The sequence below is a fragment of the Bombina bombina genome, chromosome 1 (assembly GCF_027579735.1).
Source record: "Bombina bombina isolate aBomBom1 chromosome 1, aBomBom1.pri, whole genome shotgun sequence".
Classification (NCBI taxonomy): Eukaryota; Metazoa; Chordata; class Amphibia; order Anura; family Bombinatoridae; genus Bombina; species Bombina bombina.
Window position 1 is genome coordinate 270,829,834 of NC_069499.1, and position 25,575 is coordinate 270,855,408.

Sequence of the window (25,575 nt, forward strand, 5' to 3'; positions counted from 1 at the left end):
GATTACTTTGGTTAATTAGTCTTGATAAAGGCCTATATTGAGGCCGAATTGCGTTGACTTAACCAAAGTAAGTTCACTACCTACATTTGATCTTATTTGTGAATATATTCTATAGCACTGTTATATATTTTTTTCACAGGTTTTTTATTTTCATTTGGAGATACTTGAACACAACCTTTGAAGATTATTTAAACCTTATTGGATTTAAATCACCAACCAATATTTATCTTTTCACTATGACTTTGTAATTTTTTTCACATTTTTTTCACTTTATTGGACGTTTATTACTTTTTTATATTTTTATATTTTTTACTGTTTTTCACTGAAATTTTGTCACTATATTGGATTTTTTTGCATCTAAAAATATTTTTTTCATCTTATTTTTTCTCACTTGTGATTCATCTATTGCTATACACATTGGTTTTATTAACCACGGACACACTAGGATATTTATATTTAGGACTGTTAATTTGGACTTTCCTCTGCATGGCCTTGTTGGTTTAACAACAGGTTAGCCACTACCTCAAGATATCTATATTATTTGTTTTATTGTTTATGTTTAATTTTTTAAATATTTTATGCTACATGGATCCATGATATTATTGTATATTGTATTTATTTGCGTTATGTATTAAACTTAACATTTTTATATACTTCACATTCAAACTGTTTTAGTCTATCACTCCGCCACCTCAGCCTTTCTGGCGCTCGCCTCTCCACTACATTAACTCTCTAATAATATCCCCCAGACGATAAATGACAATTTCCTCCCTCTCCTGGCTGAGCTAAGAACCCTAAAGCACAAATGGAACTATAAATCTATGTTTCTGCAAGTTGTTTGCAATGAAAATTCAGTTGGCTAAAAATGAAAATCAGAGTGTTACCTGAGTTTATTAATTGTGAGTCTGAGCTACGGCCTGAGACTGAGACATGGAGAAACATGTTTACATGTTAAGTGTTCAATGTCAAAAGCTTTAGTAGTAGAGGTTCAATATCACAAGACATAAACAAAAGGTCAACGCAGGTAACTGTCAGATTGAGTTCTTAGTTTAGATTCATGTGCAACAGGTAAATACAACATTGAAGCATCTTCCAGAGTACTGTAAATTGTTTGAAGATTACTGCTATAGTTCATGGTTATTACAGCTTCAAGATCAAAGGCACTATGCTTTGAATACCATTCTTTATAGAAATCTTGTCTGTAAAGAGCATATAATGAATGGGATTTTTATAGTGGAGACATGAATATATCACATGGGTAACGTTGATTGCAGGTACTTATTTATTAATATATGTGTCCAATATCATTATTTAAATTATAGTAAAAACAGCTGTTTTAGTAGCAGCATCACTTTCACAGTTATATCACAATCCAATCACTGCTATTTAGTTCTGTGTATATTTGTTTGAATCGGCTAAACATATCAGTTATCTTTACCAGTGGCTTATAAGTAGGCTGACCATATTGCCGCTTTAAAAAGGGACACATATGAAAAATACATGTGTCAGGGCTGTTTTCAGGGCTGTTTAAAGAAATGGTTTTGTATAAGAACCCTCACATATGTATTTTTCATATGCGTTCCTTCTTAAAGCGGCAATATGGTCAGCCTACTTATAAGTAGATGAGGCTTGGAGGCCAGTAATCAGCGACTGCTTGTAACAAATCCCCACCTATCCACTAAAGAGACAGTGTTATTTTGTGCAGCACGCATATGAGATGTTTTCTTCTTTTCCTTTCATGAAATTAACCTATCTCTCTTTGTGTCTCTGGGTACATGAGTTGGAACAAACAGATATTACACTTTGCTGTACTGAGTCAGGGATCATTATCAAAAAGGCCCCAAGGCATTAAAATATGAACAAGAGATAGATGAAGACTGACTGCTTAGGAAGAAATGTTTTCTGAGGCAATCCTTGTTTTTCCTGTCTTATAAACATGTGTCTATAATACATGTACTATTAGATTTTCTCTAAGAACTCTGCCCTGCTGGTTAGAGGTTTTACTCCAGCCTATTTATTGCACAGAAAAAGAAAATTCAGATAAATGTAGGACTTTTTAAATCCAATACAAATATGGGAAAGTGTCTTGGTTAACAAAGCTAAGCAAGTCCACAATTCCCTTATCTTTACATTTCTTTTCACGGAAAACTGTGATTTTTTTTTCAAAAGATGTTATTACCAGTTTGTAGCAGCCCCTTCTATTTTGCTACAGAACCCAGGATATTCACAAAAATTAATCAGGAGCATGAATTAGTGAGAGTAAACTTTTTTTTTTATTGTTTGTTTATTGAAAGTTTCTCAGTTTACAACAACCTAAGTCCAACATGATTACATTAGTAGTGACACAATTTTACAATCTTAGAGTAGGAAAAGGTAGAATTAGATCAGCAGTTGCAAGTCACATTACATGGTTGCAATTGAAATAACTTTAAGAAGAGAGAAAAGTAAAGAAATCAATAAAAAGCGGGAAGAAGATCAAAGAAAAAGGGAAGGGAGGTTATAAGTATTCATATATCTGGACATTGAGAGTTTAAATAGTAAGCTTAAACATTCATGTATGAACTCTCGTAATTGTATGATATAATACAGATATAGAATAAATCGGTTGGTATTGTTTAATCTCTTTGTAATAAGGTACGAGTATTGACCCTGTCATATATGCAGTGTGAAGTGTTTTGGGGCTTGAATGTGAGGTGAAAGTGGGGCGGATATCGAGGTTTAAGGTCTTGTTTCCTATAAAAGCAGCATTTTATAGTAAAAGTCCAGTTTTTTAATGGTGAAGTAAAAGTATTTTTCCATTGTGATATTTTGTAAGAGTTGTGTTAGCCAGTCGAGAAAACATTTTTGTTTGCCCTTTATTTTGATGATGGACTAGTTAAAGCGCCAACAAGTCATGAGCACTGACATTTACAGAACAAATCTTCAAGTACTTGACTGGGTGAAAAAAAACTAATAAACAAGCTGCTTTCTTTAAGATTTACTACAGAGATTAAAAAACTAATAAATAAACATAAAAAGGTTATTACATTTTTGCAACAAATCAGATCATCCAAAATATCCAAAAGATTGAATAACAGTCACTGGCAGAAAGGTTGCTACCAAAACTTATAGCATAGACTGATGCAGTTCAGTTTCTTTAGGGACATAATTATAGTCAAAACATCAATACAGAGATGGCATAGGTGCCCCTCACTATCCAAAATGTATTTTAAAAAGATACTAAAATGTGGTAAGCCAACAAAACAGTAATACTGAGTAGCTATAATATATTTATGTATATATTAGACAATGTATAGTATGTGCATGTTCAGGATATGGAGTTAAGGGAACTCACAGATGCAAAATACCCATCTAGGTAGAAGGCAGTAGGTAGCCTTAGTACTTGCAATCACCTATCTAATGTGTGACTTTAAGGGTGCACCAGGTTCTAAAAGGGACTCTAGCACTATTATAGAAGAACACAGTTGAGTGAGTTACCCTTCTTGAAGTAGCAGAGGCCTCTATTTAAAATGAGGGGTCTCATGAGAACTTTGATCACTTGATATTGCAGAGTAGGCTTCCTGTTGCACCTCACAATATATAAAGAAACATTAGACTCTTAATTTGAAAATAGCAATCGTCTGCTTTTAAATGAATGGTCTTCTGTTCTTCCAGCTTTTAGATAATTGTCAAAACAAGGAAAACTACCTTAAAACTACATAGCAGAATATGTTCTATGTATTTATAAATATTTATTACTATATATATCTGTATATATCTATACATATATACAATCATGTGTGTGTATATATATATATATATATATATATATAATTCTTTATTTATAAAGCGCCAACAGATTCCGCAGCGCTGCCCATGGGTACAAGGAAAAAAGTACAACGGAGAAACAATACAATAAGAGACAACATTTTACAGACAAATACAGGGGGGCATTGAGGGCCCTATTCCCATGAGAACTTACAATCTAGATGGGTAGGAGGATGAGAAACAGGAGGTGGGGACTGCAAAGGTGAGAATGATATTAGTGAGGAGATAGATGAGAGCAACTGTTAGTTAAGTTAAGTTCATTTGTTAATGAGTCGGGTGATAAGCTTCCCTGAACAAAAAAGGTCTTTAGGGAACGTTTAAAGGAGGAGAGGTTAGGGGAAAGTCTGACAGCTCAAGGAAGTGTGTTCCAGAGGGTTGGTGCCGCACGAGAGAAGTCCTGTAGTCTAGCATGAGAGGAGGTGATGGTAGAGGACACAAGAAGCAGGTCATTGTTGGATCTTAGAGACGGGCAGGAGTATATTTGTTGATGAGTGAGGACAGGTAGGGTGGGGCAGCATTGGTAAAGGCTTTTTAGGTCAGAGTGAGAATTTTGAATTTAATTCTGCTGTGAATGGGGAGGCAGTGAAGGGATTCACAAAGAGGTGCAGCAGAAACAGAGCGTAGAGAGAGGTGGATTAGCCTTGCGGATGCATTTAGGATGGATTGAAGGGGAGAGAGGCGGGAGAGAGGGAGGCCAAATAGTAAGTTATTACAGTAGTCAAGTCAGGAAATTACCAGGGAGTGGATTAGCTGTTTAGTGGTTTCAGCACTCAGAAACGGACACATTTTTGAGATATTCCATAGGTGGTTGCGGCAGGATGAAGAGAGCAATTGGATGTGGGGAATGAAGGACATATTTGAGTAAAGTGTGACTCTGAGGCAGCGGACTTGGGGTGATGGGGAGATAGTGGTGCCGCTAACAGTGATGGAAAAATTAGAAACTGGAGTAGAGTTAGAGGGGGGATTAGAAGTAGTTCGGTCTTGGACATGTTTATTTTTAGGTGGTGAGAGGCCATGCAGGAGGAAATGCCAGATAAACAGTCACTGGTGTGAGAATTGACAGAAGGAGAGAGTGCAGGGGTGGAAAGGTAGATCTGGCTATCATCAGCATAGAGGTGATAGTTGAAGCCATAGCTGTTGATGAGTTTACCCAGTGAAGAAGTGTATATAGAGAAGAGTAGAGGACCCAGGACAGAGCCTTGAGGTACTCCAACAGACAGGCAACGGAGAGGAGGAGTCACCAGCAAAAGAGACGGAGAAGGATCTGTTAGAGAGATAAAAGTGAATCCAGGAGAGGGCAGTGTCACAGAGCCCAAGAGAGCTAAGAGTCAGTTGGAAAAGGGGATGATCAACAGTGTCAAAGGCAGCAGAGAGGTCAAGTAGGATGAGTATAGAGTAGTAGCCTTTGTTTTTATCAGAAAGGAGATCGTTAGTAACCATGGTGAGGGCAGTCTCAGTTGAGTGTTGGGGATGGAAGCCAGATTGCAGGGGGTCGAGCAATGAGGACAGGAAATAGGCAATCAAAAGCAGTGATATGGGCCAGTAGTTTGAGAGTTAGGGTCAAGGGAGGGTTTTTTGAGGATGGGGGTGACCTTTGCATGTTTGAAGTAGGCAGGGAATGAGCCGGTAGAAAGGGATAGGTTGAATATATGAGTAAGAGTCGGAGTGAGGGTGGGAGACAGAGAAGGTATTAGATGTGAAGGAATAGGGTCAAGTGGGCAGGTAGTGAGGTGTGAGGAAGACAATATGGAAGCCACTTCACTCTCAGTGGTTGGGAGGAGGGTGTAGAGAGTGGCAGAGGGGGTGACTGGGAGCGAAGTTGGGAGATTGCAGGCTTGTGTTGGGAGGTTTCTTTGGATGGTAAGTGTTTTATTGAAAAAGAAGTCAGCCAGGTCTTGGACACTGAATGCAGATGAGGGGGATGGTGCAGGTGGGTAGAGGAGAGATTTGAAAATGGAGAAGAGTCTTTTAGGGTTTGAGGAGTGAGTGGATATAAGAGAAGTAGGTTTCCTTAGCTAGATGAAGGGCAGAGGTTTAAGAGTGAAGAATGAACTTATAGTGCATTAAATCAGGTTCAGAGCGGGATTTCCTCCAGGAACGTTCAGCAGTGCGGGAGCATTTTTGCAGGCGGCGTGTTTGCTGGGAGTGCCAGGGCTGGAGCTGACAACGTGGGGTTTTGCGAAGTTGGGGCAGGGCGAGAGTGTCAAGTGCAGAGGAGAGGGTATTGTTATAGTGGGTTATAGCAAGGTCAGGGCAGGAAATCGTGGAAGTGTGGGGGAGGCGTATTTGAATAAGGTTGGAGAGTTGGGGTGGGTCTACAGTGTGCAGATTTCTACAGGTGCGGGAGCGAGGTTGGGAAGTAGCTTTAGTTTGTATATTAAGATTAAAGGTGAGCAGATGGTGGTCTGAGATGGGAAATGGGTGACAGGCAACATCAGAGATAGGAGAATACCAGATCAATAGAGTGTCCATCGCGGTGGGTAGGGAATAGGGTGGATTTTGAGAGGCCAAAGGAATTAGTGAGGAGGAGTGAGAGAAGTTTAGCGGCAGCAGGGGCAGATGGGTTGTCAATGGGGATGTTGAAGTCCCCCAGAATTAGAGTAGGTGTATTTGTAGAGAGAAAGTAAGGAAGCCAGGCAGCAAAGTTGTCAAGGAATTGGAAGGTTGGTCCAGGTGGGCGATAGATAACTGCCACTCTGAGAGAGAGGGGGGAGAACTTCAAAGGAAGAAAAGGAGAGAGATGGACATGGAGATATACATTGTACCATAATACCATCAGATGTGTAGAAATATGTATTTATGAATAAATAGAACACATTCTGCTTAAGGCAGAGCATCGGAATGTGAAATAATCATATTTTCATGTTTGGTTAGCGGACTTGAGAATATGTGATTAGGTTTGCGCTCGAATAGAGTGTTGGGTTTTTTCTACAATTTTTTGCTCCATTGACTTCATTGAATAGGTTATTGCGCACACAATATTCTAACTTCAGCATTTTACACGTGGACGGTTAGCGCGCAAGTGAAAACAGTTTACTTTCAACATATAATACAAGCGCAACACGACGCACGCAAAGAGCTTCTAACACAGTTGCTCGAGCGGGAGCGTTAAATAGCGCTCCTCTTGTAAATCTAGCCTAAATGTGTGAAATCTATATAGCATGAGTTTTGGTGGAAGTAATATATGTTTGATGTTTTTTTAAACTATTTTTTACTTTGTTAAAGGGCTATGATACCCAAATGTTGAAATACTAGAAAGTGATGCAGCATAGCTGTAAAAATCTGACTAGAAAATATAACCTGTACACCTCTATTTAAAAAAGAAAGATATTTTACCTCTAAATGTCCTAAGTATTCACACCCCATTGTAAAGGAATTTAAGCAGCTAATCAGTATGCCTGCCCAGGACCTGTGCCTCATGCACACTAATGTTATGTCCCTATTCAAGAATTCACAGAATAAGCGTATATGCATTTGTGATTGACTGATGGCTATCACATGGTATGTGTATGCATTTGTGATTAGCTGATGGCTGTCACATTGTACAGGGGGAGTGAAAATAGACATAACTTTTAAAATTGTCAGAAAAAGAATCTACTATTCATTTGAAGTTCAGACTAAGTACTATTGCATTGTCTTGTTATCTTGCATTTGTTGATTATGCAAATCTACAGTGTTGACTTGTCCTTTAAAGGGACAGTTTACTCAAAAAAATTCTCCCCTTTAATTTGTTCCCAAAGATCCACTTTACCTGCTGGAATGTATTAAATTGTTTATAAGTATTTCCATTACCCTTATATTGGCATTTGAAATAGTTTATGTAGCCTGTGGTATCCACACCTATCCTTAAAGTTTTTGGCCTCGAGGCCAAGCTGTGTTAACACAGCCAGTAGAACAAATTACAAAGGTAATACAATGTTAATTTTCCATTGTTCTCTCCAAGTATTGGTGATTAGTTTATGGACAGATATAAGATAAAGAAACAGGTATATGTACACAATGTGATAAAGTAATGAGATCTGATTATACCTACAAGCTCAACCCATTTTATTAGGTTGTGGCTTCAAAACACAAAATCAGCTAATTCATATACAAAAATAAACCTTAAAAAAGCAAATCTCATTAATGTTATACTCTGCAACTGGTAGAGAAAGTAATTGGAAACACATTAAGGGATAAAACAATTTTATAGTATACTGTCCCTTTAAGTAAGTTTACTATGAAATTTCATGAGCATTAAGTGAAATCTCATGAGATCACAGTAAAAGAGTTCATGACCTCAGCACTGCTCATGCTGACTGGCTGCTGTTTATTTCTTCCTTTCTTTTTTTTTTTACCTGCAGCTGAGCAGTAACTGAAAGATAACTTTTTACACAGCACTTACTCTAGTGAGCTGAGGAAATTGTGAGGTAAAATCTCTTCCTTTTTTACATAGAGATGCTCAGGTGATATTTTCCTGTCAGCTTTCTACAGTTATGCTGCTCTACTTTCAAGTGATTTAACATATGAGCATTATGTCCCTTTAAGTAAGTTTGGAACATGGAGGGGTTTGGGAAGGAGCATGCACACATTGTCAAACTGCATTGTCAGCTTTCTTTGAAAATTGCAAGATGATACAAATATATACGGTATGTATCTTATCATTTTCCATTTGTAGTTTTTGTTGTTGTTTTGTTTGTTTTTAAAGCAAGGGGAACTGATGCTAAATGTGGATCCATAGAATATTTAGGAAATAATGATTCCCATGCTGTTTTTACCCTGCACACTATGGGGCCTACTTATCATATGTCTGTCGGACCTGATCCGACAGTGCGGATCAGGTCCGACAGACATCGCTGAATGCGGAGAGCAATATGCTCTCCATATTCAGCATTGCACCAGCAGCTCTTGTGAGCTGCTGGTGCAACGCCGCCCCCTGCAGACTCGCGGCCAATGGGCCGCCAGCAGGGAGGTGTCAATCAACCCGATTGTACTCGATCGGGTTGAATTCCGGCGATTCCTGTCCGCCTGCTCAGAGCAGGCGGACAGGGTTATGGAGCAGCGGTCTTTGTGTTTCTGGCGAGTCTTCACGGGCCGGCAAGCTCCGTTCCGAGCTTGATAGATAGGACCCTATAACTAAAATAATGTGTCACAACTGTGGACCCCTTAGGTGCTTTCACTGATGTCATGGGCATTATTGGAAATACAATCTGGTATACAATTTTCCTAATAAAATAGATTATTTTGCTGAATCTGCTGTAGCTGTAAACAGCTATGTTTCATATTTATACTTTAATAAGTGTGGGATCCAATAAACTATCATGTGCTGCTAACAATTTGGTTTCTACAGCTTTTTTTTTTATTTTTAAACCAATCATCAAATTCCTGTAACAGACCAGATTTAAAGGATTTTTTTACCTGAGTACAATTAAGTCAGTTACAATAGTTGAGTCATTAATCAACTCAAGCAGGTAAAGCTTAAAATCGGCCTTTTAAGAGCTAGCAAACCCTTATCTACAGCACCAGCAATCAACTGGTAGATTAAACAGCTGCTCATGCCCTTATAGTCTATACAGCACATCCTGGCTGAAACAACATGGAGATTAGCTGCCTACATCTTCCTAAAAAATAATCTATAGTACAGGTTTCTGAATACCCTTTTATAAAAACTGACAGAAGCTGGTGTTTTTAGTAGTATAAAAAACTAATTATAACTCGTATCTACATGCACTAAGAACAAAGGAACATTTTACTAAAATAAAATGGTTTGTTATTATGCCGGCAGCTGTTTACGCTCCTTTAACTTTCTAGTAACAATCAGCAGAAGAAACTTGTTTATGTATTGACACTCAAGATCTGAGTATGTAATAACGTACTCAACCACTGGTTGCAAACTAAAAGCTGTGTAAGTCTCATGTTAATATAATAATAATTAAAATTGGCTTAAAGACTTAATACAACTGATGCCTTTTCTCTTTTTTTATTTCATTGCATAATTCTGTATCCAAGCTTTAACCTTTCCTTTCCCTCCCATAATTATTTGTGTTCTGTTCAAGCAAGTAATACGTAGCCAGTTTTACTGGTTTCCTCTTGTATCGCCCATGGTTTGTCTACTGGTTCAGAAAAGGTTTATATCTGAATACAGTAAGCACAGATTAACCATAGTCCTAAAACAGGAACCATTCTGTCTGTACTACTGCTTGCTTTACATTTCCCAGGCACTGAGGCCTCCTCAACCTTCCCCCATTTATTACCATGGACATACCACCTGTATCATTTCCCTCCCTTGCATGGTCACTGTATGCATGCAAAACATACACAATTATTTAGGGTGTTGACCAAGAAAATGTAAACATTAAGCTGGTCTGTTTTATTATGATTATATATTATTTCCCAGCACACTTTACATTCTTGCTTAGACAGAGCCAGTCCCTTATTAGTGGTTGCAGTACGAGGAGAGATCATGTTTATGAATGATTGTGTACCTCAGAAATGGTGTTTGTTCCAATTTTACCTTATTAGTAGATTGTGTTACTTTTTAATGGGGCAGCATACTCATAGTACAAGGTATAAGCTTACAGAAATATCTTCAAAAGATGACTCATAGAAAGAAGAGGCCTCTGACGTCTTGAAAGCTTATGCAATGCAATACTTTGCATAGTTCCATTAAAAGGTATCACAATCTACGGAAAAAAATGTTCTCTCTGGAAATCAATGCAACAATAACCCCTTTTCCTTTCATTTGTCCAAGGACAGTGCCATTTACTGTGCAGTTACCATTAGCAAAACTGTTCCAGATTCACAACTACTAAAGGAAGGCGCAGTGACTGCTGGAATGGGTATAATATATTAAATAACCAAAAGTGTGTATAATGTTTCACCAAAAGTTAATTACCCACCTAAAGTAGCTCTAATATATAAGGGCAATGATCTATATATACTGAAAGAATCCAATGTTCTTGTTAAAGGGTTTGAGTATTAATAAGAAATAGATTAAATTGAAAAGTTCAGACGCTAATATTGTCATATCCAATACTATTAGATACTCATATTTCATACAAAATACTATTTAAAAGTACTATCAAAATTGAATAAAAATTCAATAAAAATTCCTAATGATGTCCTCCATAATTGAAATAAAAATAACAATGACAACAAAATAACTATACAATATAAGTATTTAATCTATTAAAAATAATTTATCCTTACAAGTAAAATTAAATTCTAAAATGATACATATTATCATACACCGGTGTATCCATTCATACTACATATAGTTATTTTGTTGTCATTTTATTTTTATTTTCATTTCAATTACGGATGTCAGGCACAGCTAAGAAAGAAAAAAATGTGTGCAGCTTAGTTATTTGGACCACAACTGCTGGGAATGAAAAAACAATAAAAATTGTATGGTTGTTTGCAACAGAGTGATAAGGTAAAACAAAGATTAGGAGTTAGGCAGCTATGTAAAACCTTATTCCTTATTGCAATGTTTTAATATACAGGCAGTAATTGAGCATATTCCCTATGGCTGCCACATGTGTCTGGGTAGTCACTGTGAGAAAGTAAATGCAGCAGGGATATGCTCAGATAAACCTGAGATTTTACCATTAATGAAGGAAAAAATAAATAAGCAAGGAAAAAATGGTACTATGATCATAGAAAAAAAATAAGCAATTGCTATTGTGTACAGAGTTATGGTAAAACAGCAGGATATGAGGGAATGAAAATAAAAGTCACAGAAAAATAACAGCAGCAACTGAGATACTAATCTTAGAGTATAGCAGCAAAGTAAAATACAGAGACTGGCTTACCCCTAACAGGACTGTTATAATGATAGTTGCAAACACCGGGTTGTAATGGCGACTTGCCAGAGGGAGCAGGGAAGCTCAGTAGCAGCTGGCTGATGACGTCACAGCATGAGGAAGTGGAGCTCAGTGAAACTTGAATCCTAAGGCCGGTGAGCTGCAGGGGAAACTGAGTTAGAGGTAAAGGTATGAATGAGGCTTTTGAAATAGCTGAATCTTCTTGAGGGAGAAGCAGGCAGGAAGGAGAGGATGACAACAAAAATCCAGCTAGCAGGTGTAGAGGAATCCAACAAACAGAAGTAGTAAGGTAAATCTTACAGAGAGCAGGCTCAGGTTAAGGTTTAAGACAAACTTCAATACTAAGCAATGTGAAAATGCTGGGAGGGGCCTTAAATAGGTTGATGTTAATGAGAGCAGGATGCTTTAAAGGGACAGTGCAGAGAAATAAGTAACCATTATCCTGACAGAATCCCCCCTCCAAGGAGCCACTCCAGAGGCTCAAGGCCCAGGACGATCCGGATGTCTTTGGTGGAAATGAGATATCAAACGAGGAGCGGATATGTTGGTAGCTGGTTCCCAGGAATCATCATCTGTAGAGAAACCCTTCCAACGAACAAGATATTCAATACGTCCCCTACGGAAACGGGAATCCAGGATTGAGTGAACTTCATACTCCATTTCAGGGTCGAGAGAAATAGGTGGAAGAGACGTTTGTAAAGAGAAATCCCTGAGATCCTTATAGGGTTTGAGAAGGGATACATGGAATGTGGGATGAACTCTTAAATTATCGGGTAATTTAAGCCGGACAGCATTGGCATTAATGACAAGTTCAACAGGGTATGGACCAATGAACAAAGGAGAAAGTTTTTTCGAAGGGGTTTTCAAACTTAGGTGTTTGGTGGATAGCCAGACTAGATCACCTTTGGTGTAGACAGGAGGTGGAGTTCTGCGGCGATCATAATACTGTTTCTGGAGTTGTTTTGCTGCTATGATGTTGGACTCGATGGTTTTAAAGTTGGAAGAGATGGAATTAGACAAATCTGATATACTAGATACTGGAACAGTAGAAGATGGTAGGATGTGAAACTTGGGGTGAAAACCGTAGTTTGCGAAGAAGGGAGTTTGACCAGTAGTGGAATGAATAGTGTTGTTGTAACAAAATTCAGCGTAATGCAGGAAGTCACTCCAAAGATGTTGTTGAGAGGAACAGAAGAGTCTTAAAAATTGTTCCAACCACTGGTTACAACGTTCAGTTTGACCATTACATTGCGGGTGGTAAGCAGTAGTCAACTTTCTCTCAACAGATAAAGTTTTACAGAAATGGTACCATAGTCTGCTAGAAAATTGACTGCCACGATCACTGAGGATTGAAGTGGGAAGTCCATGATACTTAACAATATGTTTTAGAAGCAAATGTACTGTCTCCAAAGCGGTAGGAAGTTTGGAGAAGGGGATGAAATGGCACATCTTCGTGAAGAGATCTACAACGACAAGGATGGTGGTATTCTTTGAAGAGACTGGCAAATCTACAATAAAGTCTAAAGCAATCTCAGACCATGGATTCTTTGGAGTAGGCAAAGGCAAAAGCAACCCATAGGGAGAGTGTTTATCCCTTTTTGAAATGGTACAATTAAGACAAGAGTTTATATAGTCCTTAACTTGAGTTGCCATATGAGGCCACCAGTAATCTCTTTTTACTAGATCCAGAGTTTTATGGATACCTGGATGACCAGCTAGAGGTGAATCATGTACAGATTGAAGGAGAATGAGTCTGAGGGAAGGTGGAACATATATCTTTGAATCATGAGAATAAAGTCCTTGAGTATTAAGTTGAAGAAGGTGTAATGGCTTTGTAGAGTCGGCCAACTGTTCCTTTTTAAGGTTAGATGAGACTTCAAGAGTAAAAGAAATGAAGTTTTCTTTTGGTATGATGGATTGGTCAGTCGTTTGATGTGGAAGATTTGTGGGTAACCGGGATAGTGCGTCGGCTTTTTGGTTCTTTCCAGCAGGATGGTATGTGATGAGGAAATTAAAACGAGAGAAAAAGAGATTCCAGCGAACCTGTCTTGCTGACAAGGTTCTAGTGGCCTTCAAGTACTGCAGGTTCCTATGATCTGTATAGATGAGTGTAGGAATGGAAGTACCTTCAAGGAGGTGTCGCCAGTGTTCCAGGGAGAGTTTTATGGCTAAGAGTTCTTTGTCACCAATAGGATAGTTTTGTTCCGCACTATTCAAAGTTTTGGAGTAAAAAGCCACAGGATGTAAAGGTTTTGACAGGTTTTCTCTTTGAGAGAGAACAGCGCCAATAGCAGAATTTGAGGCGTCCACCTCAAGAACAAATTGTAGATTAGGGTCAGGAAAACGGAGTATTGGTGCTGAAGTGAACTTTTGTTTGAACAAATCAAAAGCGGATTGTGCTTCTTTAGTCCATGTGAAATGTGAATTATTTTTTGTTAGAACAGTTAAAGGAAGAGCAAGTTTGGAGAAATTTTTAATAAATTTGCGGTAGAAATTCGCAAAACCCATGAAGGACTGAACTTGACGTTTAGTTGTTGGTATGGGCCAATTTAAAACTGCATCAACCTTTTTTTGTTCCATATGGATACCTGAAGGAGAAATTTCATATCCCAGAAAGGATATGGTCTGTGAATTGAACAGGCATTTCTCAGCCTTAGCATACAAGTGGTTACCTCTGAGCCTTGATAAAACTTGTCTAACATGGGAAATGTGTTCCTGATAGGTCTTGGAATAAATTAAAATATCATCCAGATAGATGACAATAAAGACATCTAATATGTCCCTAAAAATGTCATTAATTAAGTGCTGGAAAGTTGCGGGCGCGTTGCAGAGCCCAAAAGGCATCACGACGTATTCGAACAATCCGTATCTTGTTCGAAACGCCGTGAGCCACTCATCTCCAGATCTAATTCGGATGAGATTATAGGCTCCTCTTAAGTCCAATTTAGTGAAAAATTTTGCTCCCTCCAACCTTTCAATTAACTCCGGGATGAGGGGTAAAGGATATCTGTTTTTTACTGTAATTTTATTTAGTTGTCTGTAGTCTACGATTGGCCTTAATGAGCCATCCTTATTTTTAACAAAAAAAATCCCAGCACTAGCTGGAGAGGTGGAGGGACGGATGAAACCTTTCTTTAGATTTTCATCTAAGTAAGATTTAAGGTGTATTAACTCTGGGTTTGAGAGTGGGTAAATATGACCCGTGGGGATCTCAGAGCCAGGTATGATCTCAATAGGACAATCATACTTCCTGTGAGGAGGAAGATTGTCGCACTGGGTTTTGCTGAATACATCTGCATAATCCTTATAAACCTCAGGAATTTGAATTGTCTCATTGGATTCAGTGGTTTGCAAAATAGTAGCTGGGAAACAAGTAGTAGAGCAGAATGTAGAATTAAATGTGACTGTTGAGGTAGACCAATTTACTTCAGGATTATGAATTCGGAGCCAGTTTATACCTAGAACTATGGGTGAAATAGGGGATGATATTACATCAAATGACAAATACTCCCTATGGTGGTCTTGGGTAACAACAAGTAAGGGTATTGTTTGATATTTAACTGGACCTGATGTGATTGGATTACCATCTATTCCACGTAATAACACAGGAGACCTTTTTTGCACAAGTGGAATTTTATTGAATTTAGTGAATACAGTATCTATGTAAGATGCTGTAGCTCCTGAGTCAATAATCGCGGGAGCGTTGATTCGATGTGACTCCCACTGTAAAAGAAGAGATAAATTTAGGTAAGGGAGAGCATGATCCTGAGTGGTACAACAAAAAGGTTCTTTATACATCTTACCCTTGTTTTGTTTCAGGAGGGAAGGACAGTCCCTGACAGTGTGTTTGTCTGAAGCACAGTATAAACAGAGGTTATTAACCCTTCGTCGGATCTTCTCCTCAGGGGTTAATGGTCCCTTTATAAAACCTATATCCATAGGTTCAGCAGTTGATTTGCTGGGGCTGGGTGTATTTTGTTTCTTTGCAGGATATTCATGAAATGATCTCTCCTGCTGTCTCTCTCTCAGTCTTCTGTCTATAGTTATGCTAAGTGACATTAAATCCTCAAGAGTATGTGGTAGTTCAGATCTAGACAACTCATCCTTAATTCCTTCTGAAAGGCCTAATCTAAACTGATTTCTCAGTGAAAGGTCATTCCATTGAGTGTCTTTCGCCCATTTTTTAAATTCGGCAATGTAATCTTCAACTACTCTTTTCTTTTGTTTCAAGCCTCGCATTGCAGTTTCAGCAGTAAGCTGTTTATATGGATCCTCATATAGCTGACCCATAGCAGAAAAAAAACTTTCCAACGAATTAAGTATATCATCGTTATTCTCGAAGTAAGTGTTGGCCCATGTGCGGGGCTCACCTCTCAAATAGGATATAACTGTGAGTACCCTTGCTCTATCAGTGGGATAGGTATGAGGTTTGAGGGAGAACATAAGCAAACAAGCATTCTTGAAATCTCTATACTCAGATCTCTCACCACTAAATTTTTCTGGTGTACTAACCTGTGGTTCTAATATAGGTACTCTCTTATCAACCACATCCCTGATATAAGCTTTTAAAGTATCATTTTCTGTTTTCAGAGAATTAACAGCTTCAGTTAATAAATCAACCCTCTGTGTGATATTTTGCACATGTGCGTTCATTCCAGCTGGGTCCATATTAAGGCTTAGTATTATGTCAGGCACAGCTAAGAAAGAAAAAAATGTGTGCAGCTTAGTTATTTGGACCACAACTGCTGGGAATGAAAAAACAATAAAAATTGTATGGTTGTTTGCAACAGAGTGATAAGGTAAAACAAAGATTAGGAGTTAGGCAGCTATGTAAAACCTTATTCCTTATTGCAATGTTTTAATATACAGGCAGTAATTGAGCATATTCCCTATGGCTGCCACATGTGTCTGGGTAGTCACTGTGAGAAAGTAAATGCAGCAGGGATATGCTCAGATAAACCTGAGATTTTACCATTAATGAAGGAAAAAATAAATAAGCAAGGAAAAAATGGTACTATGATCATAGAAAAAAAATAAGCAATTGCTATTGTGTACAGAGTTATGGTAAAACAGCAGGATATGAGGGAATGAAAATAAAAGTCACAGAAAAATAACAGCAGCAACTGAGATACTAATCTTAGAGTATAGCAGCAAAGTAAAATACAGAGACTGGCTTACCCCTAACAGGACTGTTATAATGATAGTTGCAAACACCGGGTTGTAATGGCGACTTGCCAGAGGGAGCAGGGAAGCTCAGTAGCAGCTGGCTGATGACGTCACAGCATGAGGAAGTGGAGCTCAGTGAAACTTGAATCCTAAGGCCGGTGAGCTGCAGGGGAAACTGAGTTAGAGGTAAAGGTATGAATGAGGCTTTTGAAATAGCTGAATCTTCTTGAGGGAGAAGCAGGCAGGAAGGAGAGGATGACAACAAAAATCCAGCTAGCAGGTGTAGAGGAATCCAACAAACAGAAGTAGTAAGGTAAATCTTACAGAGAGCAGGCTCAGGTTAAGGTTTAAGACAAACTTCAATACTAAGCAATGTGAAAATGCTGGGAGGGGCCTTAAATAGGTTGATGTTAATGAGAGCAGGATGCTTTAAAGGGACAGTGCAGAGAAATAAGTAACCATTATCCTGACAACGGAGGACATCATTAGGAATTTTTATTGAATTTTTATTCAATTTTTATTTAATTTTGATACTACATTTAAATAGTATTTTGTATGAAATATGAGTATCTGATAGTATTGGATATGACAATATTAGCGTCTGAACTTTTCAATTTAATCTATTTTTTAGAGTAATATTCAAACCCTTTAATAAGAACATTGGATTCTTTCAGTATATATAGATCCTTGACCTTATATATTAGAGCTACTTTAGGTGGTTAATTAACTTTTGGTGAAACATTATACACACTTTTAGTTATTTAATATATTATACCCATTCCAGCAGTCACTGCGCCTTCCTCTAGTAGTTGTGAATTATTATTTACAAATTAATTTTGGGATAATTTGTATATATATAGGAGGCAGAGCTTGGGTTTCATTATAGGATAGTAATTCCCCAACCCACTTGCTACTGTTTTACAGATTGCTCTGTAATAATTATGCTGCTTAGGAATAGGCAACACTTAATCTAACCACCTGATCACAGTGGTTTGAGACAGTTTTCCTATATCTATGCTGAAAAAAGTAAATGTTCTAATGGTTTCTACTTAAACAATTCTACTGAGATCCTTCTGTACAGTCTGACGCTATTAGGGATATATTCTTTGTATTTTATAGATATATATTTATTGGAGAATTTGAGAAGAAGGCTCACTGGTTTATCCCAAAACCTTCAGAGCCTCTCATCACTAGGTCATTGTTAGTGGCTGTTTCTTTGCATATAAAAAACCCCCACATGATCTTGAAAGGTTGCTCTGCAACTCACGGAATGCTAGGAAGTAGTCTCTAATAAATTCACCAGCCATATCATAGGCACTGTTATACATGACTGTATTCAGTTAGAAAAGGAGTTGCTTAATCTCTTTATCGTCTCCCAGAAACCTAAGAAAACTGATGAGGAAGAAGAAGAGGAAACCGAGAAGAAGCCAGATCCTCTTCATCAGATTATTTTACACTTCAGTCGCAATGCTCTCACTGAAAGGAGGTAACATATTAACACATGCAGAGGAAAGGATGCAAGAAGCATATCAGTTTCCTTCATTTATATCCACTTAAAATTAGTTTCTAATTATTGTAGGTAGATTTATTGGGGCATTCGAAAGTAAAAAAAAAGCCCTACTTTATTATATAATTTTATTTTTATACATATTAAGCCCCTACAAAAGTGTTAACTACATAGTATATTTTGTGCTTCTGTGCCATTTTAGATAAGGATACAACAGTTGAGCAAATAAGAAGCAGACATACATGCATATGGTACAATCACTGGCTGTATCCCTCATCTCGCCAGACTGGGGGTGTTGCAGGAGTGCCACTTTGACTATGTGTTGTACCATTTAAAGAAATTAAACACATAGTCAATGAAGGAAATGTGTGTAAAACTAAGACACTGATACAATGCAGCATTTTAATTTTATGCTAGAATGTCCCTTGAATGTTTAGCATTACACATATAGGGCCTGATGATCTAAAGCTCTCTGCTCGGGGGAGATGATATAAAACGATCCTCCAGCACTGCAAGATCCTTAGTGCAATTCTTCCAAGGTAGATTTTGCTATATTTCTTCAAGAGGCGTTCCTTGCATTTCTGTATGTTAAGCCCTGTGCAATATAGTTTTGCTGCATATACTCTTTTTGCTTTGTATTTTATATTACTTTACACTTCAGATTAAGTTTTATTACATTAAAACTTTGCACTTTCTATTTTGTATTTTATTTTGTATACAGCAGCTGGTGAGATAATTCAATGAGACTTGTGAGAGAGCTTCAAACATACCATGGGAACGTCACTGTTCAGCCCAAGGAATTCCCTGTCCCTCCCACATTTTAAAGCTGTTTTATTTTTACAATAGTAAAAATACAAAGTGCTATGTAAATTGTAAAATATACGCAGTAATATACAAATTATGATTGTTATTTGTTAAAGTGACACAGAAACTTTCAAAACATAATCAGAATTTGTAAAATCACAGCTGGATTTAATTATAAATGTAATAAAATAGAACATAGAAAGTGCAAAGCTAAATGTAATAATCTGATGTGTAAAGTAATATAAAATACAATGCACAAAGTGTAAGTGTAACATATCATGCAGTACTATATTGCACTGGGCTTGTCTCTCCTTCAGATACAGAAATGAGAAAGATCTCACAGAGTTTCACCCTTTTTCTTTGAGCATTCAGTGAGTTCATCCCCTATGAAGGCTGCACTACAATATGTTTCAAAGCTGGGGAATCTTTGATCATCAGGCCATAGGGAGAAACTGAGTTGTGCCCTATATGTACAAGTGTTATAGCCCAGTATTCCTAACAGTATTTTCTTTACAGTAAATTGGAGGATGATCCTTTATATACCGCATATGCAGCAATGATGGCAAAGGTAAGTGATCCAAAAATATGTTTATTCCAAACCCTAGGTTAGATTCAGAAAAAAAATGTTCTCTTAGTAAATCTGAGCCAACATCTATTTACTCTGTCAACTAAAATATGGCTTAACAATTGAATTTCATTAAAATCCATAAAGTAGTAGTGATGAATTTAGGGATCTGCTCAGGGCCGCCACTAAAAATTTTGGGGCCCATGACTTAACCATTGATCAGGCCCCCCCCCCTCCTTTGACATGTGCAATTTTTGACCAAGTGACTAAAACGTATATGCACTTTATTCTTAAGTGTCTATTTAAACTTGGAAATGTTGTAAAGTTAGTAACATACACTGAAACACACACACACTCACACATAAGGATTCACATATAGACACTCTAGCATACATGCAAAGAAACTCAGACACAGACACCCAAACAGACACTCAGCACTTGTTTACATTGACCTGACAAGTAATGAGGTAAACTACAGTTTTGTAAGAAAAGGAGATTTAGAAAACAAAATATGGAGTTCTGATTATCTTTTTGTAAAGGAAGATGCCAACTAAATGATGACAACAGCATGCAGTGGCTGAAAGGAAGGGCCCTGAACTGCCTAAAAAATAATTTACAGGTTAAATGGTAGATTGGTGACTTCCGAAAAGGTCTCATTAGTCTCAAAGTCTGTAGAAAGATGTGAATAATCAGTAGTAAGGTCAAAATGTCCTAAAAAGGAACAGACAATGGACACACACACAAACTCAAACTTGCACATACACCCAAGGAAACACCAACAGAGACAGCCTCAGAAAACACACAAAGACATACACACACACACACAGAGACACACACAGAAAACACACAAAGACATACACACACACAGAGAGACAACCACATAAAACACAAAAAGACATACATACACACACCCTCACTGAGACATTCACAGAAAACACAAAAAGACATACACACACCCTCACAAAGACACCCACAGAAAATACAAACACTCACAGAGACATCAACAGAAAACACAGACATACACACCCACCCTCACAGAGGCATCCAGAGAAAATACATAAAGACAAACACACGCCCACCCTCACAGAGACACCCATAGAAAAAGCTCAAAGACATATGCACACACCCTCACAGACATCCACAGAATATGCACACAGACATTCACACCCACCCTCAAAGAGATACCAACAGAAAAAAATGCATACACACTCATAGAGACACAAACCAAAGCACAAAGACATAAACACAGACACCCACAGAAACACTCACAGGAGGAAACATTTATGCACCTTGCATCCCTTAAATCAACAGTGTGTGACATGCATGATAAATAAAAATGCAGAAATTAAGAGATCACTTTTTAAAGAATCATATTTGTAAATGTGCAAACAAAAATAATTCTGTGAATTCAAAATTGTACATTAATGATCTGGGTAGATGGCTAGATGAAGAAAAGTACTTTTAAAAGTTTGACGTATGTTTGTTTGATATTTTCCCCATTTTCCCCAACCAAGAACACCACTTCAAATATAGTGTACAAATGTTCCCATCTGTCAGCTGTACTTGTGGATTTTGAAAATGCTGTACTCTATATGGTCTTGGTGGAACCATACGCTGTGGTACTCATACCATTAGATCTGGTTAAATGCAGGATTTAAGCTTGTTGGTATGCATTTCAAAATTAAGTCAGCTGTAGTGTAAACTGAACAGTTTTAAGTTAACCTGTCTCATTTCCAATACTGAGCAATCTTAGTCTGAGAGTATAACATGTTATGCAGATGTAAAAATCTTAGATAAAATGCCTCCTTTTATCTGGAAAGTCCTTGCATAAAGGAGCAGTAAACTGGAATGTAATATATATAATTTGTGTATTGAGGAGGAAACATTTCTGCATGGTTTTAAATATAGAATTTCTACAGCATTGTCAAATAATCATAAATACACTGCTGCTAAAAAAATGTGTTTCTATGGACCCCTGGCCCCACCATACAACTACTACCACACTGGAGTTACAATCTTAAATTGCACAAAGAAATAAAAAACATTTGCTAAGTAATTCCTACCTCCTCTGCAAATGAAAGTGATCAGCCGTCGGACTCAGGCACACACTGTACAAACAAAGTGCCAAGTCTGTCTCACGCTGTGCATAGTGGTTTAGTGCACACTCAGAAATCCTCTCAAATGCTAATACTTTACTCCTTGTAATAACATTTCCCATGCTCAATTAGCACTCTGCTGTAGTACCCACTGGTGGCTGCCAAAAAAAAAAAAAATTTTCTCTTGTTAAGTGTATCCAGTCCACGGATCATCCATTACTTATGGGATATATTCTCCTTCCCAACAGGAAGCTGCAAGAGTCCACCCACAGCAAAGCTGCTATATAGCTCCTCCCCTAACTGCCATTACCAGTCATTCTCTTGCAAGTCTCAACATAGATAGGAGGTCGTGAGAGTCTGTGGTTTTTTATACTTAGTTTATTTCTTCAATCAAAAGTTTGTTATTTTTAAATGGCACCGGAGTGTGCTGTTTATCTCAGGCAGTATTTGGAAGAAGAATCTGCCTGCGTTTTTTCTATGATCTTAGCAGACGTAACTAAGATCCAGTTGCTGTTCTCACACATTCTGAGGAGTAAGGTACTTCAGAGGGGGAATGGCGTGCAGCTTTTCCTGCAAATAAGGTATGTGCAGTAAAATATTTTTCTAAGGAATGGAATTGACTAAGAAAATACTGCTGATACCGAAGTAATGTAAGTACAGCCTTTAAATGCAGTGAAAGCGACTGGTACCAGGCTGATTGATAGAGATATATGCTAAGGTATGTGCAGTAATATATTTTTCTAAGGAATGGAATTGACTAAGAAAATACTGCTGATACCGAAGTAATGTAAGTAAAGCCTTAAATGCAGTGATAGCGACTGGATCAGGCTTATTAATAGACATACATACTCTTATAAGAATGTGTTTTAAAACGTTTGCTGGCATGTTTAATCGTTTTTTAACATATGTTTGGTGATAAAACTTATTGGGGCCTAATTTTTCCACATGGCTGGCTTAAATTTTGCATAGAAACAGTTATAGGGAAGGTAATCCACAGCTCAGCTGTGGCAGTTTTGTTGTGTCTGTTTAAAAAAATGTCGTTTTTTTTTTTTGGTTTTTTTTTATCTGTTTTTTGCATTAAGGGGTTAATTATCCATTTGCAAGTGGGTGCAATGCTCTGTTAACTTATTACATGTACTGTAAAAATTTCGTTTGATTTACTGCCTTTTTTCACTGTTTTTCAAATTTTGACAAAATTTGTTTCTCTTAAAGGCACAGTAACGTTTGTTATATTTGCTTGTTAACTTGATTTAAAGTGTTTTCCAAGCTTACTAGTCTCTTTATTAGTTCTAACATGTCTAACATAGAGGAGGCTCTGTGTTTATTATGTTTAAAGCCATGGTGGAACCCCATTTTAGAATGTGTACCAGATGTACTGATTTCATGTTAAACAATAAAGATCATTTTTTGTATTTAAAAACATTATCACCAGAGGATTCTGTCGAGGGGGAAGTTATGCCGACTAACTCTCCCCACGTGTCAGACCCTTTGACTCCCGCTTTAGGGACTCACGCTCAAATGGCGCCAAGTACATCAAGGGCACCCATAGCGTTTATTTTACCAGAGGATTCTGTCGAGGGGGAAGTTATGCCGACTAACTCTCCCCACGTGTCAGACCCTTTGACTCCCGCTCCAGGGACTCATGCTCAAATGGCGCCAAGTATATCAATGGCGCCCATAGCGTTTATTTTACAAGACATGGCCAAGGTTGTGTATAATACACTGGCAGCAGTATTAGTCAGACTACCTGAAATTAAAGGAAAGCAAAACAGCTCTGGGGGTAGATACAGAGCATACAGACGCTTTAAGAACCATGTCTGATACTACCTCACAATATGCTTAGTCTGTGGGTGATATTTGTGACTCAGGGAAGATGATTTAACCTGATTCTGATATTTCTACATTTAAAATTTATGCTTGAGAACCTCCACTTGTTGCTCAGGGAGGCTTTAGCTGCTCTGAATGAATGTGTACAATCGCAGTGCCAGAGAAATTGTGTAGACTGGATAAATAATATGCAGTGCCGGTGTGTACTTATGTTTTTCCAATACCTAAAGAGGTTTACTAAAATTTTTCATAAGGAATGGGATAGACCAGGTGTGCCGTTCTCTTCCCCTCCTATTTTTTAGAAGAATGTTTTCTAATAGTTGCCACCACACGGGACTTATGGCAGACAGTTCCTAAAGTGGAGAGAAGAGTTTCTACTCTAGCTAAGCGTACCACTACCTCTGGCGAGGACAGTTGTGCTTTTTTAGATCCAATGGATAAAAAATGTTTATTCAACAAGGTTTTATCCTGCAGCCCCTTGCACGCATTGCTCCTGTCACTGCTGCTGCGGCGTTCTGGTTTGAGTCTCTTGATGAGGCTTTACAGGCTCCATTGGATGAATATATTTGACAAGCTTAGAGCACTTAAGCTAGCCAATTCCTTTGTTTTCTGATGCCTTTGTTCCTTTGACTAGACTAACGGCTAAGAATTCTGTTTTTTACTATACTGGCGCGCAGAGCGCTATGGCTTATATCATGGTCAGCTGTCGTGACTTTAATAAATAAGCTACTTAACTTCCCTTCAAGGGGCAGACCCTATTCAGGCCTAGTTTGAAGGAGATTATTACTTATATCACTGGAGGAAAAGATCATGCCCTTCCTCAGGACAGGTCCAAATCAAGGGACAAAAAAGGCCTAATTTTCATGCCTTTCGAAAATTCAAGGCAGGTGTGGCATCAACTTCCTCTAAGGCAGACAACCGGACCTGGAACAAAGATAAGCAGGTCAAGGTGCCTCTGCCTCTAAAACAGCATGAGGAACGGACCCCTATCTGGTAACGGATCCTATAGGGGGCAGACTTCATTCTTCGCCCAGGCGTGGGCAAGAGATGCCCAGGATCCCTGGGCATTGGAAATTATACCCCAGAGATATCTTCTGGATTTCAAAGCTTTCCCCTCAAAAAAGGGGAGTTTTTGCCTTTCACATTTATCTGCAAACCAGATAAAGAAAGAGACATTCTTGCATTGTGTACGTGACCCATTCAGTTCCAATAGAGGAACAGGGACACAGTTTTCCTCAAATCGGTTTGTGGTTCCCAAGGAAAGGAAACCTTCAGACCTATTTTGGATCTAAAAGATCTTAAACAAATTCTTTAGAATTCTATCATTTAAGATGGAAACTATTCGTACCATCTTAACTATGATCCAGGAGAGTCAATAGAGGACTACAATGGATTTGAAGGATGCTTATCCTCACATTACGATGCGAGGTTTGCCTTTCTAGACAGGCATTACCAGTTTGTAGCTCTTTCCTTTGGGTTAACTACAGCCCCTAGAATCTTTATGGAGGTTCTGGGGTCACTTTGGCGGTCCTTAGGCCGCGGGGCATAGAAGTGTCCCCTTATTTAGACGACATCCTGATACAGGCGTCAAACATCCAAGTTGCCAAGTCTCATACGGACGTAGTACTGGCATTTCTGAGATCGCATGGGTGGAAAGTGAACAAGGAAAGAGTTCTCTATCCCCAATATCAAGGGTTTCCCTCCTAGGGATTCTGATAGATTTTGTAGAAATTAAAATTTACCTGACGGAGTCCAGGTTGTCAAAGTTTCTAAATTTCTGCCGTGTTCTTCATTCCATCCGCGCCCTTTGGTGGCTCAGTACATGAATGTAATCGGCTTAATGGTAGCGGCAAGGGACATAGTACCATTTGCACGCCTACATTTCAGACCACTGCAACTATGCATGCTCAGCCAGAGGAACGGGGATTACACAGATTTGTTCTCCTGTTAAATCCGGACCAAGAAACCAGAGATTCTCTTCTCTGGTGACTATCTCGG

General features: G+C 38.2%; 1 protein-coding gene and 1 long non-coding RNA gene across 12 annotated transcripts in view; one reads left to right on the plus strand and one right to left on the minus strand.

The window, feature by feature from the left end:
* LOC128645177 (uncharacterized) overlaps positions 1 to 11,665 on the minus strand; it is a 79,705-nt gene extending 68,040 nt beyond the window's left edge. The window contains exon 1 of the long non-coding RNA XR_008400084.1: positions 11,601 to 11,665. This is a non-coding gene — a long non-coding RNA (uncharacterized LOC128645177). The remainder of the gene's footprint in view (positions 1 to 11,600) is intronic.
* RYR3 (ryanodine receptor 3) overlaps positions 1 to 25,575 on the plus strand; it is a 1,083,635-nt gene that overhangs the window by 858,649 nt on the left and 199,411 nt on the right. For all 11 annotated transcript variants that reach the window (XM_053697970.1, XM_053697969.1, XM_053697973.1 and 8 more), the window contains 2 exons: positions 18,158 to 18,264; positions 19,606 to 19,657. In XM_053697970.1, the coding sequence (XP_053553945.1) occupies positions 18,158 to 18,264; positions 19,606 to 19,657 (159 nt within the window). The remainder of the gene's footprint in view (positions 1 to 18,157; positions 18,265 to 19,605; positions 19,658 to 25,575) is intronic.